The sequence below is a fragment of the Halichoeres trimaculatus genome, unplaced genomic scaffold, assembly GCF_033239565.1.
Source record: "Halichoeres trimaculatus isolate MK-OKI-2021-1 unplaced genomic scaffold, fHalTri1.1 fHalTri1_scaffold_8, whole genome shotgun sequence".
NCBI lineage: Eukaryota > Metazoa > Chordata > Actinopteri > Labriformes > Labridae > Halichoeres > Halichoeres trimaculatus.
The window spans coordinates 9,103,018-9,120,015 of NW_027437186.1; the positions used below are offsets into that span (position 1 = coordinate 9,103,018).

The 16,998-nt window shown below is 42.1% G+C and overlaps 1 protein-coding gene across 2 annotated transcripts in view; it reads left to right on the top strand.

The window, feature by feature from the left end:
• The window catches only part of ltbp1 (latent transforming growth factor beta binding protein 1), a 141,758-nt gene that overhangs the window by 25,548 nt on the left and 99,212 nt on the right, over window positions 1-16,998 (top strand). For both annotated transcript variants that reach the window (XM_074675580.1, XM_074675581.1), the window contains exon 3: window positions 7,576-7,903. In XM_074675580.1, coding sequence (XP_074531681.1) covers window positions 7,576-7,903 — 328 coding nt within the window. The remainder of the gene's footprint in view (window positions 1-7,575; window positions 7,904-16,998) is intronic.

Below are 16,998 nucleotides of genomic sequence, written 5' to 3' on the forward strand. Positions count from 1 at the left end.
GCTTTTCTTGTGTATTTTTTTCAGGGATTGTAAAATATGTCAGGAGGTAGAGCAAAAAAGTGATTAGACTCTTGAAAGAAAACAAAAATTTTATTTTTTGTCACCCAGCTCCACTCAGGTTCTCCCAGAGTCCCTCACAGTCTACTGCGCAGACTCTGGCTGCACACCTGCAACAGTGGTAAATGGCGGAGCCACACTGTCCACTCTATATACAGTCTATGGTTACGTGTGATCAAAACTACAGCATGGCAGCGTCAAACCTCCAGTTTCAGCGTGTTTTCCCTGCTTCAACATGATGCTTCTGTATCAGAGTTTGAGAAAATATTGCAAATCTTGCTTATTCTCATTAGATGATGTTTGAGTGAGCTGAAGTACTTTGCCAAACTGTGATCCCCATCGTGTTAAGTGCTGGTGAATTGAACGGGTGGTTGTTTGTTTCAAGGTGTTCAGTTTAATTCTCAGGGGCTGAAGAGGAGAGATGACCTCACTGTTTACTTTCAGACTGTCAACTGCATTTCGTAATAATCTGCATCGTTTTGTAATACAATTCTTGAAAGCATAAGCAGTAAATTTTGCTGCATTGTGTAATAAGTTCTTACATATAACATTTCTTATTACAAAATGCGGGTCCCTCCATGTAATAAGTAAAAACTTATAACACAGTGGGGCAAAGTTTATTACATATTGGGCTCAAGAATTTTATTACAAAATGCGGCATTATTACATGATGAAGTGAAAATTTATGCATTATTACATATTGGGGCATTATTACATAATGTGTCTGAAATGATTGGCCAGTGTGGCCGCAAGTGTGCCGTGCTTAAGCATGATTCACTTCTCTGCTTTGGCTCGCCTCGGAGAGGTGGGCTTCAGCATGGTTTACTTCATGCACAAGAACAAGCATGCGGACAGCACGTATGATCCTTGACGTATGATCGCTGCGACCGCTCCTCTCGACAATCATTAAAAGCAATAGTGGGGATGTCTGAGGGCTGTGTCAGACCGAAATGACAGAACATAAACGAGAAACTCTCTAAAGTTGTAGCAGCTTTCTCCATGTCTCATTGTGCTGACTCTGGTGAGATCAGGCTTCATGTAAACGATGATGTAGATGGGCCATGCGCGTGTGTGATACTCGCTAAAGCCTGGTTCATATTGGAGTAGTGTGACTGCTGGGCGTACTCTACAGCTGGGGAAAAGCGCTGCAGGGGGGATAATGCTTGAGTCCGGCACAGTTTTTACGGTCTTCATAGATGCTCAAACCCAGCCGTGAAACCCTCACAATTCTGCCCTTATCAGAGCCCTAGAAATCATAAGCCTTAAGGCATCAGCTTTGCTGAGCAGTTGAATCGGACACCCCTTATACAGTCCTCTAAGTGGGCACTCCAGATCCAATTTGAGTCTGTGGTACTTTGCCTCATATTCCACACTCTTTCCTTCAGGTAACCACTTTCCTATCTCTTTCAATAAAGACATTACAGTCCCAGAATAAAAGTAAAACATCCTCATACACTGTAAAAAGTGATTTTGCAATTTGATGTTCTAACATATTATTTTCAGTCAGTATGACAAAAGATAACTGAAGATTTTGTGATAACACATAACTGTAAGTTGGCATCATCTCTACAAAAAAAATATGTTATAACTTAAAAATCTATGTCCACATAAATCAGATTTTTGTCTTGTTGTGATGGCATTTTGTGACCATGAGTGAGGAGGAAACATGGTGGATATAAGACCCTGCTGCACTTTGATGTGTTACACTGTGGGGGGCACAGGCCACCTGCACGGACCGGCTCTTTGTGCTCCACATGGCACAGACAGGCTATCTGTGCTCCACTGCACAGACCAGCTATCTGTGCTTCACGGGGCATGGGCCCATGTACTGAATGATTTTTACAGTGCTTTTAGTGTTTATGTTAACAAATGAGATGTGTTGATGTGTTAGGATTACGATAGACAGCAGGTCATTGACATGGAGCATGAACAGGTGGTCTGTGCCATTTAGAACACAGACAGTCTGTGCCCTCATCTGAATGTACATCAGGGTCTTATATCCACTGTGTTTCCTCCTCTCTCATGGTTACAAAATGCCATCACAAGAAAAAATATTTTTCTGTTTCAACTTGATGAATTAAGTCCAACCAACATCTTCTGTAGTTCTCTAGACCTTTTTTTCTAGTTCAAATTATTTGACACTTAATGTAGAATTAACTTAACTCAGTCAAAGCAACAGATGACTTAAGTTAGTTTAGTTGAGTCAACACTTTATTTTTTTACAGTGTAGATACGTTTTTTTTTTCATAAACTACTGATCTGTGTAGTTTGAAAACAGTGCCAACTTGGTTGACAGTTTCTAAGTTGTCATTTTCCTTTGATTTCATGTGAAAGTGACCTCCATACACAGCAAAAAGCCCGTTCTCCCAGTGTATTTTATTCACACTCAGATTTATTACACACCTGTCGAGGAGGAAGGAGAGTTCATGATGAAGCTCTGTCTGGCTGTAGGAGGTGACAGGGCAGATATACGGTACACAGAAGGCAGAGGATGTTAGTTTGGACCATATTAGGGCTCAGCGGGGGCCCCAAAGACAAATCTTGCTGCGGAGACTCCTAACAGGTTATAAAACGGCTTTGTGCGCTCAGTAATACATCACTGGAGTCGAGTCAAAGGAGATTTAGCATGTTATTGTGAATAACTGCGATGTTTAATATGATAAGAGTTTAGGGTATAGCGTCATTGCTGGCTGGAGAGAAGATAAGTGTACGTCTCGCCCACAGGATTAGAGAGGCCCATAGATTCTCCACAGACGGTCTTATCAGAGCTAATCTGAACTGCGAGGGCCAGCGGTGACTCAGATAATGTGGAATTCAATACCTCATATATCGATGTCACATCTCTTCACAGCTACCTACTTCTGAATTCAGCGAACATCTGTCCCAGTCTCATGCAAGGTTAAACAGGCTGATGCAGTTACCCATAATGCATGGCTGTTTTCTCCCCCTCACTTTGGAGGTTTAAGCTCTTGTATCAAGGTAGTGACACAAAGAAAATCATTATACCTCCCAGTTTCTGCTTCTCACTGTGGATCCACTCCCTCACACACACTCAGAATATTTTTAACTCTGCGAGACCCCGGGCAGACCTCGGTGTGGGTGTGGAGGAGGTCCCTGAGCCCCAGACCCAGCGTGGTCTGATCAAATAGGGCAAGGACATCAGCATGACTGATCTATTTCCTGTCCCCAGCTAACAAGTAAATTACCAACACTTAGCTCGTCACCCCCTTCAGAGAACAGTGCTGTTATGTGGCTGACCTCAGTGCGAGGGAGAGGAGGAGAGGAACTATTCGCAGAACAGATGGCAGCCTGAGCTCCAGGCCACGGAGAGGGGGGGGGGGGCAATGAAAACTATTTACGCTACTCGGAAAAGAAAGCAAAAATGTGGTGCCCGGAATGGAAAACTAACTGTGGGGTTAGTTGAAAACGCTAACATAACTTAGCTGTGGGGGGTGGAAAAGCAATGATGTCATCCTCGAGGTAATGACTCCATGAAAGCAGGGTGTAACTCAACCAATAGACGATGGTGAAACAGGGACACAGACTCTGGACTGAGGTCATAACGTATATTGATGTGTTTGTGTCCCAAAAGTTTTACAGCATAGGTCTCAGGTGTACAAAAAACTCTGAAATGCTCCTTTTTCGGTTTATTGGTTTGGTTAATTGTTGACCTTTGATACATTGTTCTTACAGAGCTTACATAAGAGCCTGAACCTCATAAATGAGCTATGAGGTAAGAAGGAACCAGAGATACACCAGCATTTTAGCAGTGTGCTAAATGATGTTTAGCTTCTTCTAACAGGGTTTACAGGTCAAAGTGCATCACATTTTGAGCTGGAAACAACACCAGCGATCACAGCCACATAAAGTATTCCAAACAGTGAGAGCACAGCTGTGAGGTAGCTGTGTGAACAGCAGGTTTCTTGAAATGTCAGCGTGTAAATGTCCAGAAATTATTTAGAAAATGTCAGCAGTGCCTGTGTGAAAGGGGCTCCAGAGTGGATTTATTGTGGCAGGTGAAGGGGTGGGAGACGTTGTGTTTTTCCTGTGCCAGCAGATGTCTTCATCAGGCGTTACGTTTTCCCTCCATTAATCACTTTCACAAATCTCAAAGCCACTAATGAGACCAACAAGCTGAGTGAAGAGGAGACACGCCCTCAGGGACTTCAGGGAAAGAGAAGGAGAAAGCTAGAGAGGGGGGCGGCTGGTTTCTGAGTCATTCCACCTGCTGGGTCTACACACACACACACACAGACACACATAAAGACACACACAGACACACATAAAGACACACACACACACACACACACACACACACACACACACACACACACACACACACACACACACACACACACACACACACACACACAGACACACAGGGCTCTGCAGCTCTCTGTTTGTAAAAGAACCAGACCTCACCTCAGAGAATGAAAGGATTAAACTTGTGTACCAGCTAGGATTGGGTACCTTTTACATATGAAACGATACGGTACCGATGCCCGGTACCTGGCATTCAGTACCAGTACTTTTTTGTGCTTATTCAGTAAAAAATATAAGTTTGTTTAATATATATTTTTTGATTTTCAATTTAACATATTTATTCTTCAATATATAAACTTGCAATGCTGTGTTCATGTCCAGCATGGAAAATCACCTACTCTTCCACTCCCTCACAGTCACAAGGATGCTTTTAGGTACCTAAACATGATACCTTTTGATTTTTTGTAAATCGGTACCTGGTACTTTTGACAGATTTTGGTCGGTACCTATAAAAGTTCCTAATTTGGTACCCATCCCTAGTACCAGCAGCAGTAGTCCTTGTTGAGAACTGGGATCGTGGCACATTTTGCATCTGGCCTCTCTTTTATTTAGCTCCTCTGTCTGTACCTTCTGTGCTGTAGAGTTTGTCAGTTGTTTCCACCAAGTCAGGCTTGGCCCACTGAAAATCTGTGCTCTAAACACCAACCCCCGTCAGCTGGCAGGTCAGCTGATCACACCCACACATCCAATGGGTGAACAGATCAGTAAGGAGCACGGAGTAGAGCCGCTGCACCGAAAACGCCTTGAGAGGCGTCCAACTGAAAGAGGACCCCAGGGTAGACCCTCAGGATGGACGTTTTGTTCAGCTTATCAATTCTCGTTCTACACGATTCCTGATTTCAGTTTGATGACTTAAAGGAGCAATAGGAAGTAATGAATATTATAAGAAATGAAGTTAGCCTGTCCTAATTATTTGACCTTTTAGATCAGGTGAAGGTAACCTTTTCCCTTACTCCTGCCACTTTAAACTATACTCATGCCCAAAGTGCCAAGACTTACTTCTTTCATAAAATCATTGACAGTCGATAAGAAAGTCTCCTTGAATGGTTTTACCGTGCTAAGCTATGCAGTGAGAAAAGCTATAACTTCCTTCCTGTTGCCTGTTTTTTTAACAGTACAGAAAGTTTTGAATGTGTTGCTTTGTTTCACATACTTTGTTAACACTGTATTGCCGCTAAATAAATGGGATTGCGAGCCAGCAGACTGAGGTCCTAGAAGATTTACGGTGATGCACTTGCAAGACACATTTGCACACTTGTAACGTCAATGATTTAAATTTAATATTCAAAGTTAATTGTAAAATTTTACATAATGGTGTGCCCAATTTCTTGGTAAGTGTTAAATAGAATAAAACACAATAGTTTCATTATTTTCTTTCTTTCTTTCTTCCTTTCTTTCTTTCTTTCTTTCTTTCTTTCTTTCTTTCTTTCTTTCTTTCTTTCTTTCTTTCTTTCTTTCTTTCTTATTTTTCTTCGTGTCTCATTGTAATTATTCTTTGCGTGCCAACATAACTAGCCTCACATGCTAGCTGTGGCACCTGTTCCCTAGGTTGCCTCCCCCTGTTTCAGACCCTCAAAGTAAACTTTCAACAAGAATATAAAACAAACATTTTTGAATATAAAAAAACAACATCAACTTACTATATTTTGGACCTCGATATAAAGGCAAATGTGTGTAGTTTACCTGAGATGAGACATCACTACAGCTGTGGAGGGGGAAAAGGAGACCACAGCATATGAAATACAGAGCATTTGTTCAAATTCACGCTTTTTGCAGCTCACCTTGACTTTGGTGACATGCTGCTGTGTGGGGTGTTTTAAGAGTGATTTCTTCTGGTCAGAGTCGCTCGGGAGGCCTCTGATTGAGAGGTTGTAGATAATGAACACGTTTAATATTTGCGGATAGAAACCCTGTAGTGTGTGGGGCGCTCCGAGTGGAGCCAAGCAAGTACAGCGTGTAATGTCAGGTGTACCAGAGCAAAGCCAATCAAGACGATAGCTGACTCAGCTGACTGACCGAAGAGGAAGTAAGATATCTATCTGTAATACTTAAAACGACTTCACTCACCTCCAACTCACATTGTTATTCATCCAGCCCATATCCCCACCGTCTCCACAACTTTTTTCATAATGGCTTTTTTTTTCCTTCTGAATTTAAGAGGCCAACCAATGCTTTTTCCTTTTCATCTGTCATGTTTCTTTACACTGAAGTCATGTTTGAAGAGCGCACACCACACACTGTAAGACCAGAAGAGAACAATCTTGTGCGATGTGTCTTTTGTTATCAACAAGTGTGTGCTCTCTAAATGTGTGATGGTTTAAAGGATCCTGTAATGTGTACCAGCCTTAAGCCAGCTCAGGAGGTCTGTCCTTATTTGATTCTTATTTGAAGTTTCTCTTTCTGCTGTGGATCATACTCCCTGAATTTTCAGTCACCTTCACTGAAATGTCCGGACATGCTGCCAGCTGATATGTCTTCTAGCTCCAAAACAAAAAGGATATTGTGTCAGTGGTTGTAAATGTTTGAACTTTATACTGTTTTAGGATTGTTTTGAATGACCAACCTAATTGCGTACCCTTTGTGCTGCAATGATTACATTTTGCATGTCGTCTGTTTTGTGTTCACCTCATCTTTTTACTAAAAAACACAACACAGTCTGTAAACATAAACTTGGCCTAAAGGTTTTGCATGTGTTAAACACAAACGGTGCCCAGAATCTGTCCATCCAAACTGGAAGCAGGTGATTTAAACATCCACATCACGGCTGCACCGTGGCAACATGAGCACACACACACACACACACACACCTCTATAACTCAGATGTCTTTGGTTGTTTTGTCCTCAGCGGCTTCATTTCACACCAACCAAAGCAGATTGAGTGTAACAGAAAACGCTGTAGAGTTTGTTTGAACCACACAGGTTTGAAAACAGGCTCAGAGCTATAATTTCACAGAGTGGTGATAACCGTATATTTCTGTCACCCAGTTTGAGTCCAACCTTTATTCAAACTGAAATGAATGAGGTGAAACGTGCTTTAAAGTCATGAAAAGTCAAGTACAGTTTATCACCATGCTTTCATCTGATCCCCTTTGTTAGTACGTCTGACCTCTTACCTCATTCTCATTCTCCATCTGTCTCTCCTTCCTCTTTCCCTCTCCTCTCTCCTCTCTCCTCTGTCTGGGTTTTGTGTTGTAGCCAATTGCATCCCTCAGTGCCAGAATGGAGGAATGTGCCTCAGGCCTCAGCTCTGTGTCTGCAAGCCTGGCTCCAGTGGGAAGGCATGCGAACACAAGGTGCCCACACACCCCTTCCCCGCAGTGCCAGGGAGTGGACCCACTAACGGGCACACAAACGGACACACCACCGGTCACGGCAACGGACACAACGTGGTCCCGCAGCGGCCCATCCCTCAGCACGCCTCTGCCCCCTCTCTACCCAGCAACATGGCCCAGATGAAACTGACGGTGAAGCCGGCCCCTCAGCTGGTACGACCCCATTACATCCAGCAGCACATCCAGCAGCAGTAAGTCCTCACGCCGTTAACACTCGTATGTATCAGAACATTTACAGTGCTTCATGCTGTCTTCAGAAATCTTCACAGTCTACCAGTCAATGGTTTATCTATGGAGCTCATTTTTGAAACAAAGCAAACACAAGACTTGAAAAGACAGAGGTCAGAAAGAGATACATCTCAACCAATCAGACTTAGCTATTTGATGCAATATCTGCTCCATCCCAAATCCTCAGTCCTGCAGCTCTGTGCAGTTTGCTCCAGTTTTGCACTTAATGGTGACAGAGATAGTGTCTGCTTTAGAGCGAATCATGAGGCTTCCACCGGCATTCAGCAGGAACTGATATCTATCCAAATCATGGTACGCTGATAAGCCCCTATATGTAGTCTGCAGCAAAATGTAGTTTTTGGAAACAAACAGGAAATATTTATGTGTATTTATTGAAGCAAAAAAAATAAACAAACAGACAAAAAACCCTCAGGAGCTGATTGACAGCTGAATTTAGCTGTGATAAAAAAAGTACATTGTTGGGTGTAAGTAAATTCCCTTCACTGAGTTTGTGATTGAAAAGAAGCTAATATGTTTTTTCGAGTGGTTAAAGAGGCTGTGAAGACTGTTTCAGATGGTTTGCAGTGACACCTTTGGCCAATACATGAACTTTCAATGCTGTGTTCATGTCCAGTGTGGAAAATCGCCTACTCTTCCTAACAGTCCCAAGGATGCGTTTTGGTACCTAAACATGGCACTGTTTGATTTTACATGAATTAGCACTCTGGACTAAAGACAGAATTCGGTAGGTATCTACAAAAGAACTTACCTGTTTTTAGCCTCCGTCTGAAACACTTCAATGTATCTACAAGGGAAGTTCGATACCTCTTTTTTTCAAATAGATACCAGTACGAGTACTCCCACTTGAGAAGTCAACGATAACACAAGTATTTTTGATACATGAAGTTTCAGTTATTAGTGACAGATCATTTTGAACAAAGGCAGCACAGTCACTCTGCCATTGAGTCCAAAATAAAACACAAACTGTCTCTGAGTTCATGATTTTTAAAAAAAAATATTAATAAAAGTCCAAAAAAACCCTAACAGCTTTCAGAGTTTTAGTAATTTTTAAAAAATGCTAAAAAAGTGCAAAATAAAAGTTTAACTGTTAACTCTTCTTGGTTCCTTCTTGTTGTCTGAAAAGGACCTGACGCACATTTGCCGTGGTGTCAAACTGCTGCAAAGTAGCACCAACTACTGGTGGGGAGGACTCGAAAATTAGTAGCCTTATGAGTTGTGATATCTTAATTTAAAGTGATACTCCGGGATGGAACAAGTTGTGTCCTATCACAAGGTTTAGGGCAGAAATGATCCCTACAGCAGTGTTTTTGTGCAGCAGAAGCCCAGGGCGCACTCACCAAACACCCCCTCCCTGCTCGTCTGCAGGTTTCCTCTGCACTTGACCAAAAACACAAAAAAACGGACTCCCACCAAAAAAATCTGATATCGGTCTGCATTCACGCTTTATCTAAAGAATTTTCAGCGTGTTACTTTCACACAAAAACACCGCTAAATAAGGCTCTAGTTCTCATCGTGTCTCTTCGTCCTGGCGGACAACCTGCGTTTGTTTATATCTGGCACGCCGCGCGCATGGACTGATACACTAAGCGGCGAGCGCCTCGCAGCCAGCTGTGGCTCTGCAGCGGAGGTAGCGCCGTTTTACGCCACTGTGAGAGCTAGAGCCTTATTTAGCGGTGTTTTTGTGTGAAAGTAACGCGCTGAAAATTCTCAAAATAAAGCGTGAATGCAGACCGATGTCAGATTTTTCCGGAGGGAGTCCGTTTATTTGTGTTTTTGGTCAAGTAAAATATGGCCCCCTCTGAGTGCAGAGCAAACCGTCTGACGAGCAGGGAGGGGGTCTTTGGTGCGAGCGCCCTGGGCTTCTGCTGCATAAAAACACTGCTGTAGGGGTAATTTCTGCCCAAACCTTGTGATAGGACCCAACTTGTTTCATCCCAGAGTATCACTTTAAAGCTGGTATTGGCCCGATACTGTACCTGGTATCAGCACTCGCTCATCCCTAGTATCTACTGTCTCTTTAAGGCTCCCCACTACGTGAACTCCCTTCCTTCTGATTGGCCAGCCCTCTGGAGGCTTGTAAACAGCAGAGCTATGGACATACCTTGGTGCCCAGCTCTATCCTGAACAACTCAGAAGATCCTGATGCAAAATCTCTTGAAAATCTTGTGCTTTTTTTCTTTTTCAAGTAGAGACTGCTATGATTAGTTTACAGACAGATTGAAGGATTTCTACAGCGTATGAGTATATAGCAGTTTGAAAATCTGCATGTCATCTGAACGCTGAACAGTCTTACTTCATATCCATGTTTCAAAAGAAGAAAGCAGAACACGCCCTCTTTAAACATATTTACATACGTTTTGGATTTACATGAGAGCTCCTCTGTGCTGAACACACACCTTAAACGTGTTGGCCTTCATTTTTGGCTCATTATCCCCGTTTGGAGACCATGGGAAATCTGATCTGAACAATCACTTCTCAGTATTGTATTTTGACTTCACACCTTCTCTCACTTTATTGGCTCCAACAGTTTGCTTTCTGTCAAACAATTCCCTGACCTGGTATGAGTCCTCATCTGGTGATTATCACACCGACTGTGTGTTTAGCAGCACGCTGACTCTCTGACAGCATGCTGGATGTTACGACCTGCCAGCAAACTCAACACAATTGCTGCTATGAGCATTGGGGATATTCTGCTTATTTTAAACACGGATCTCTGGGTGTTTAGGCTGTGTTATTGCAGAATGCCTGGCCAGTACACGCTCATTATCACCATCCATCAGTGTAATAACTGGTCGAATTTCTCCCTTGCACTTTCTTAAGTGGAGCTGAATTGCTGCTAACTCCTGCTGTGGTTAACTGTGAGTTTGTTTTTCCTGTCACCACAGCAGACGACTGGAGAGTGTTCAGTCACATCAGACACAGTTAAAACTTCCCCCATGTCTTGACAGGTCTGGGAGGTGTTTAGACTCAGAGTGTTTTATTTAACTGCAGAATGGAGATGGAAGTGTCCAAAATCCCCGTGCACAGAGCCCAATTACTGTGGCACAGATCAGGCCAGACTCCTGGTACTCATGAATGATATTTGAAATGTTAATGAATATGTTTTACACGCTGAGTCTTACGTGCACTCTGTAAAATGTCAGAGTGGTTTTTCGTGCTCTGTGCAGGCACAAGTAATTGCTACCAGATTGGTGTCCTGCGAAGCTGCTCCCAATTTGCGGGAGGGCTTTACCTCTCACTGAGAGCTGGCCCCCTATTGGTTCAACAGACAGAGCATTTAAGTCATCTAAAGGGAAAGAAATATCTTAACAAACCCAAGGAAAGGAAAACTCTCAGCAGATCGTTTAAGTTCACAGTGAGTTAAGTTTAAGGATTGGAAAGAATTTTTATATTACAGAAAGTTTAACTTGATATTTGGGTGCTGTTATGCATGATGAGAGTGATAGGGAGTGCGGTGTTCAAGCACTTATGTTCACCAGACCCTACTGCCTGCCCCTGACCCTGAACAAAATCAACTTCACACAAAATATTGATTCAAAGATAATTTTTTTTGACCTGAAAATGATTCATGCAGCCTAAAAAGTAACACTGAGATATCAACTTTGTAGCAACAGCTTTTTCACCGACCTCTTTGTGAGTCTAATTAACATTAAATATCAAACTGTGGCTGTCTGGATTGCAGGACGTTGCCTTTTCTGTATCTGTGCTGCTAACTGTCATTATTTCCCAACTCCCAACACCAGCATGAGACAGAAACTAACTTTTCTTGTCCAGTAGGGCTGGGCCATATGGCATTTTATTCATATCTGGACAATACAATAGTACACAATATACAATATATGTCTATAGTTTGTCTTAGCCTTGAGATGGTGCTTTAATGCACTGAATCAAACCTGAATGGCAGGGAAGACACAGGACTCTAAGTTGCAAAAAACAATATAAATTGTACAGTTTAAATATCACGATATGACAAATTTTAATCATTAAAACATTTATACCGGTATTTTTGTCTGTATGATATGGCACACCCCTGTTATTCAGTGTTTATTTAGAATAGAATAGAATATAATAGATTGGAAAATACTTTAATTGTCCTCAAGGGGAAATTCAGGAGGAGTCACAGCAGCAATCAAAAAATAAAAAATAAAAGTAAGAAAGTGTATAGAAAGTGCAAAAAGGTCCATAAGAAAATAGAAGATGACAGCTTGTCCATCGTTCTCCAGTTCAGCCAGCCTCCACCTCCACAGGGTCCAGGACTGAGCTTCTTCAGCAGTCTGTTCAGTCTCTGTCTCCTGGATCCTGTCTGCTCACAGCAGGTGAAGCTCTTCCAGTGTGGCGTTCATGTCCAGTGTTAGCTCCGTTAGCCATGTCTGTGAATAGCATGATGCTACTCTACCCTCTGGTATTCCCTCTGTTGCTGGGTTAGCACGGCTAGCTCATCCATCTTATTGGAGATAGATCTTACGTTCCCAATAACGATGGATGGAAGGACAGGTCGATGTCACTTCTTAGCTCACACCTGAGAACCAGCACGTTGTCCAAACCCCCTCCTCCTTACCTTGTGTTGAAACATCAGGCCTTGCACCAGTTAGCATTGACATGCTACAGGCTGCTAACAGCTGATTTCACATGTAAACAATGCAGCCATTTTTACATGTAGGATCTCCAGACAAAAACAGGAGCAAACACAGTAAAAGTATCACTAAAGACAAAAAAGTAAAAAACAAATGTAATGGGTGGTGGTTGAAGAAACCTCAGAGATCAACAGTTCAATAAACAGGGCAACAGTACTGTGGGAGAATAGACAGAATGTTGTCAAGGAGGAAGCTGTATCAAATCAGGTGTTGGTCCATAAAAACTAATAAATGTTGGAGAAAACAATTTCTTGGAATCATTTAGTGTAACTGTAGTAACTCAAGATCCCATCAATAAATTACGCTAGCTCTTCTTAATGAGGTTGGAGTCGGTAGATGAGCTCTGGCCAGACATAACAAGGATCCACGTTACAGACACGTCTCAGAGCACCGGGCTGTGAGGAACACTAAACAGATAATCTGCACAGCTTCAGGACACCAAGCTACAAACTGAGTAACATGTAACTATCAGTAAATACATAGTTGCTTTGCATCATGGGAGAAGTTGTCTTCATCAAAGAAAAGTAGAGTTGGATCTGCTCTCCATTCATTTGATTCAGAAGAATTTGCACGCCTTGTTAAGAGTCATGTCATGGCAGTGGTTGATGGTGCTCATGGGAAATGCAGTCTTTACCTGGGTCTTTAACACCACCTATTCTGGGTTAAGTTTCTTTCCCAAGGACAGTTTAACATGTGGATGGCGTGACCTGGGATTGAGCTCCTAACCTTCCTGCTGAGACTGATAGAATATCAGCAGGAAGGTTGAGTCTGCTGTCTCGTGTTGAAACACCTTTTTGTGCGTTTCTGTCGAGTCATATGATATGAAAACTCTTTAACCTGCAAGTAACTAAAACGACAAACTGAACACATGGTGGAAAAAGCTCTTTAACTGTGCAGAGATATTCCTCCTGCTCCTCCCTGCAGGTTCAGTGGGTTTATTGTGGCCGTTCAGAGTCTTTCAGGTCTCGTGGGGAAGAAGATTTGGACCTTGGTTGTGTAGAGGTCGGCTATGGTTTGTGATTGTGGCCAGAGCGATGAAGGACGAGACTGAACAGATTTGACCCTTTTTACACTCATAAACACACCTCCCTCCTTTAACCCTGATTCACTGATCTGTTTATGTAAAAAGGATTGAAATCTCCTCTCTGATATTTGAGACTAGAAGGATCTTGTAACCATTCCTTGGACGTTCTCCAAACTCTTTTTTTCATCTAATGGCTTAGTCGTTGCCAGTCCACATGGCTGTGCCAGATATTTTGTTGAGACTGGAATGAGATCTTATGTTTATAACTTCTCTCTTTCCATCTCTGTCTGTCTCATCGCTCAGGTCCTAAGCGCTTTGTTGTTGACGTATTAGTGACTGAGCTGCTCTAGAAATCTGGTACGATGACATGTGAACATGTACAGTTCTGACACCTCCTATTGTTCCATTGTCCCATCCTAATGAAAAACTTGCTCAAACGTCTGCAGCAAGGCTGGATTGATTGCTCCCATACTTTTCTGACTCTGTGCTGTGGCTGCATTCAGGCCTCGCTGTGAATCAGATGTGGGAAGGTTAGATTTGATTTTTCTCAGAAGAAGAGCAGCAGGCCAGGGTAAAGAGCAGATGCTGACAAGAGAAATGGGTGAGGTGGCAGCTTTTTGGAAGATCCATCCATCCATCCATCCATCCATCCATCCATCCATCATTTTCCCCTTATTGCGCCATTGGGTCGAGGGGGCAAAAAAAATGTTGCTTGTCCAGTTTCTTTTATTAAGACATTCTTAGTTTAGGAAACTCGTTGAGTCGTTTTTCTTACTCCGTTGGCAGATTTTTCTATTCCTCACTCAGGTGTCATTTTTGTTGTTAATTATCTTAAAATCAAACATTTTTCTGCACTTATCATGTGAATCTGACTCATATTAAAGGCCTATCCCAAATGTCATTCTTACCCCTTCCTGCTTTCCCCTTTGTCTACTCCTTGGCCCTCTGTTTTAAGGGCCAAAGAGAGGGTGTAAAAAAAAATATCTCTTAGAAACGAAACACCACTTGATCCCCGCTACAACACCACCCCTGGATGCTTGCTTGCTGTTAATTCACTTCCTAACAAAACACATTTTTACAAACTGATAATAAACCAATGCCAGATTAGAGTGACAGACTCACAGCAACAGACACAACCACGATACACCGCATCACATGACACAGCTAAGCCATGAAAAGCAAACATTAAGGGAACGGTACGGCATCCAGAAGCTATATTATGTAGTATCTTAATACAATACTGCTTGCTTTTTATAGCTTATGTAGCTGATGCAGCTTGGCTGTCCAATCACTCATGAAATGCAGCCCACTGTAGTGAAGTGTGTCCGCTGCAAACACGTTACCCTGGTATGACATCAGTGTAGCTATTATTAGCTAAAGCTGAAACTGTCCCTACAGCAGCGTAAGGTAGATCGTTAAATATTACAACTTACAATTCAAAACATGGCGTATATTGACGTGAAGTAGCAAAGGAGATGTATATCTGACTTTTAAAAAAAATGATATCATGAGAAATTTCTCGTACCCCTTGGTTTCAGGTGAGGTCTCGGTACTGAGCCCCAGACATGACATGGTCAAAAAAAAAAAAAAATTCACACATTGTACCTACTTTGTGGCCACAATGTGATTTTTTTTTACCATGTCATGTCTCAGGCTCCTTACCACTAAGACCATTTTTTTAACTAAAATTAAGATTAACACTTGCTTGGATCTAAGTTTTCTCAGTGTTGATTCAGAATCGGCGACCTGGCTTTTACACCTTGAGAAAAGACACTTCTAAAACTGGTGAACCAGTATTTATCTTAATGGCCATTTAACCAATTATCTCACAAATATGTGAAACAGGGCAAAGTTGTAATTTTATAGATCACGACCTGTTTATTCATTCATTCATTTTCTGAGACGCTTCTCCTGTTCAGGGTCGCGGGTGGCTGGAGCCTATCCCAGCTGTCATTGAGCGAGAGGCGGGGTACACCCTGGTAGGGATGGGTACCGAATTAGGTACTTTTATAGGTACCGACCGAATTCCGTCAAAAGTACCGGGTACCGGTTCATGTAAAATCAAAAGGTACTATGTTTAGGTACCTAAATGCATACTTGTGACTGTGAGGAAGTGGAAGGGTGGCCAATTTTCCATGCTGGACATGAACACAGCATTGCAAGGTTATTCAATGAAGAATAAATATGTGTTGTCAAAAAAAAAGTATTTTATTACTAAACAAATTGGTATTTATTATCACAGAAACACAAAAAAGGACCGAAAATTGGTACCGCTGAGTACCGGTACCGATTTCCAGGTACTGGGCATCGGTACTGTATCGTCTCAAATGTGAAAGGTACCCATCCCTACACCCTGGACTGGTCGCCAGTCAATCACAGGGCTAACACACAGAGACAGACAACCATTCACACACACACTCACACCTACGGACAATTTAGAGTGACCAATCATGACCTATGAGTCTGTGATAAAAGTAACTTACAGTTACAGTCTGCACCTTTCTTCCAAGCATGTGATGTGTTGAGCAGGTTTTTTGTGTCTATGTTGCAGAAATTATTGAAAATGAATTCATTCTTCCTTGCTCCAGACCTGGTCCACAGTGGAGATTAAAAATCCGGCTCTCTCTGCTCGTCTTTATTTAAACTCAACCTCCACCTCAGCCCTCTTGTACCATGAGATGCCGATGTATATATACACTGTCCATGTGATTTTGTTAACATGTATGCAGACAGCATGTTTACTCAAACTCATGTCCACTGTAAGGACACATGAGCACAGTAATCCTTACATGACCACATTAATATAAATGAACACATTACTGTATTTCATAGTGGAGACTCTCAGACCGTATAGATAGTTGCATAACCCAAACAGAGGAGCTATTTCAGACATGGAGGGTTCATAGTAGAGCTATTTACGAGGATATCACTTTCTGCTTATTTATAATGTGACAGGGGGCGATCATATGAATGGGATGAAAATACACAGCTCACCCTCATTGTCCGTCATCCCCTCCTAACCACATTAAAGCTATTAGATAAATTGAGAACAGTGGAGTGTTCGGTCAGATAAAATCAAGATATGTAGTCTTTGTGGTTTAAGCAGGATTGGGAAACTTTAACCTATAAAATCTGAATTATTCTGGATTACAGAAACACAATTTGATATGGTCTTTAATCCAGTCAAACATTTTTTTTTTTTCAAGGGATTTTGATGATTTATGTATGCGAGCTCACTCTTTTTCAGCTGGTGTCTTTCAGATCATAGAGCCGTCAGCTGGTTGCCAGGCTCAATTCAGTCAGTGGTCAAAAATGGATAACAAGACAGTAATAACCCAACTTTTTGCTGACAGAAAGCAATATTTTTAACAAATAGTCA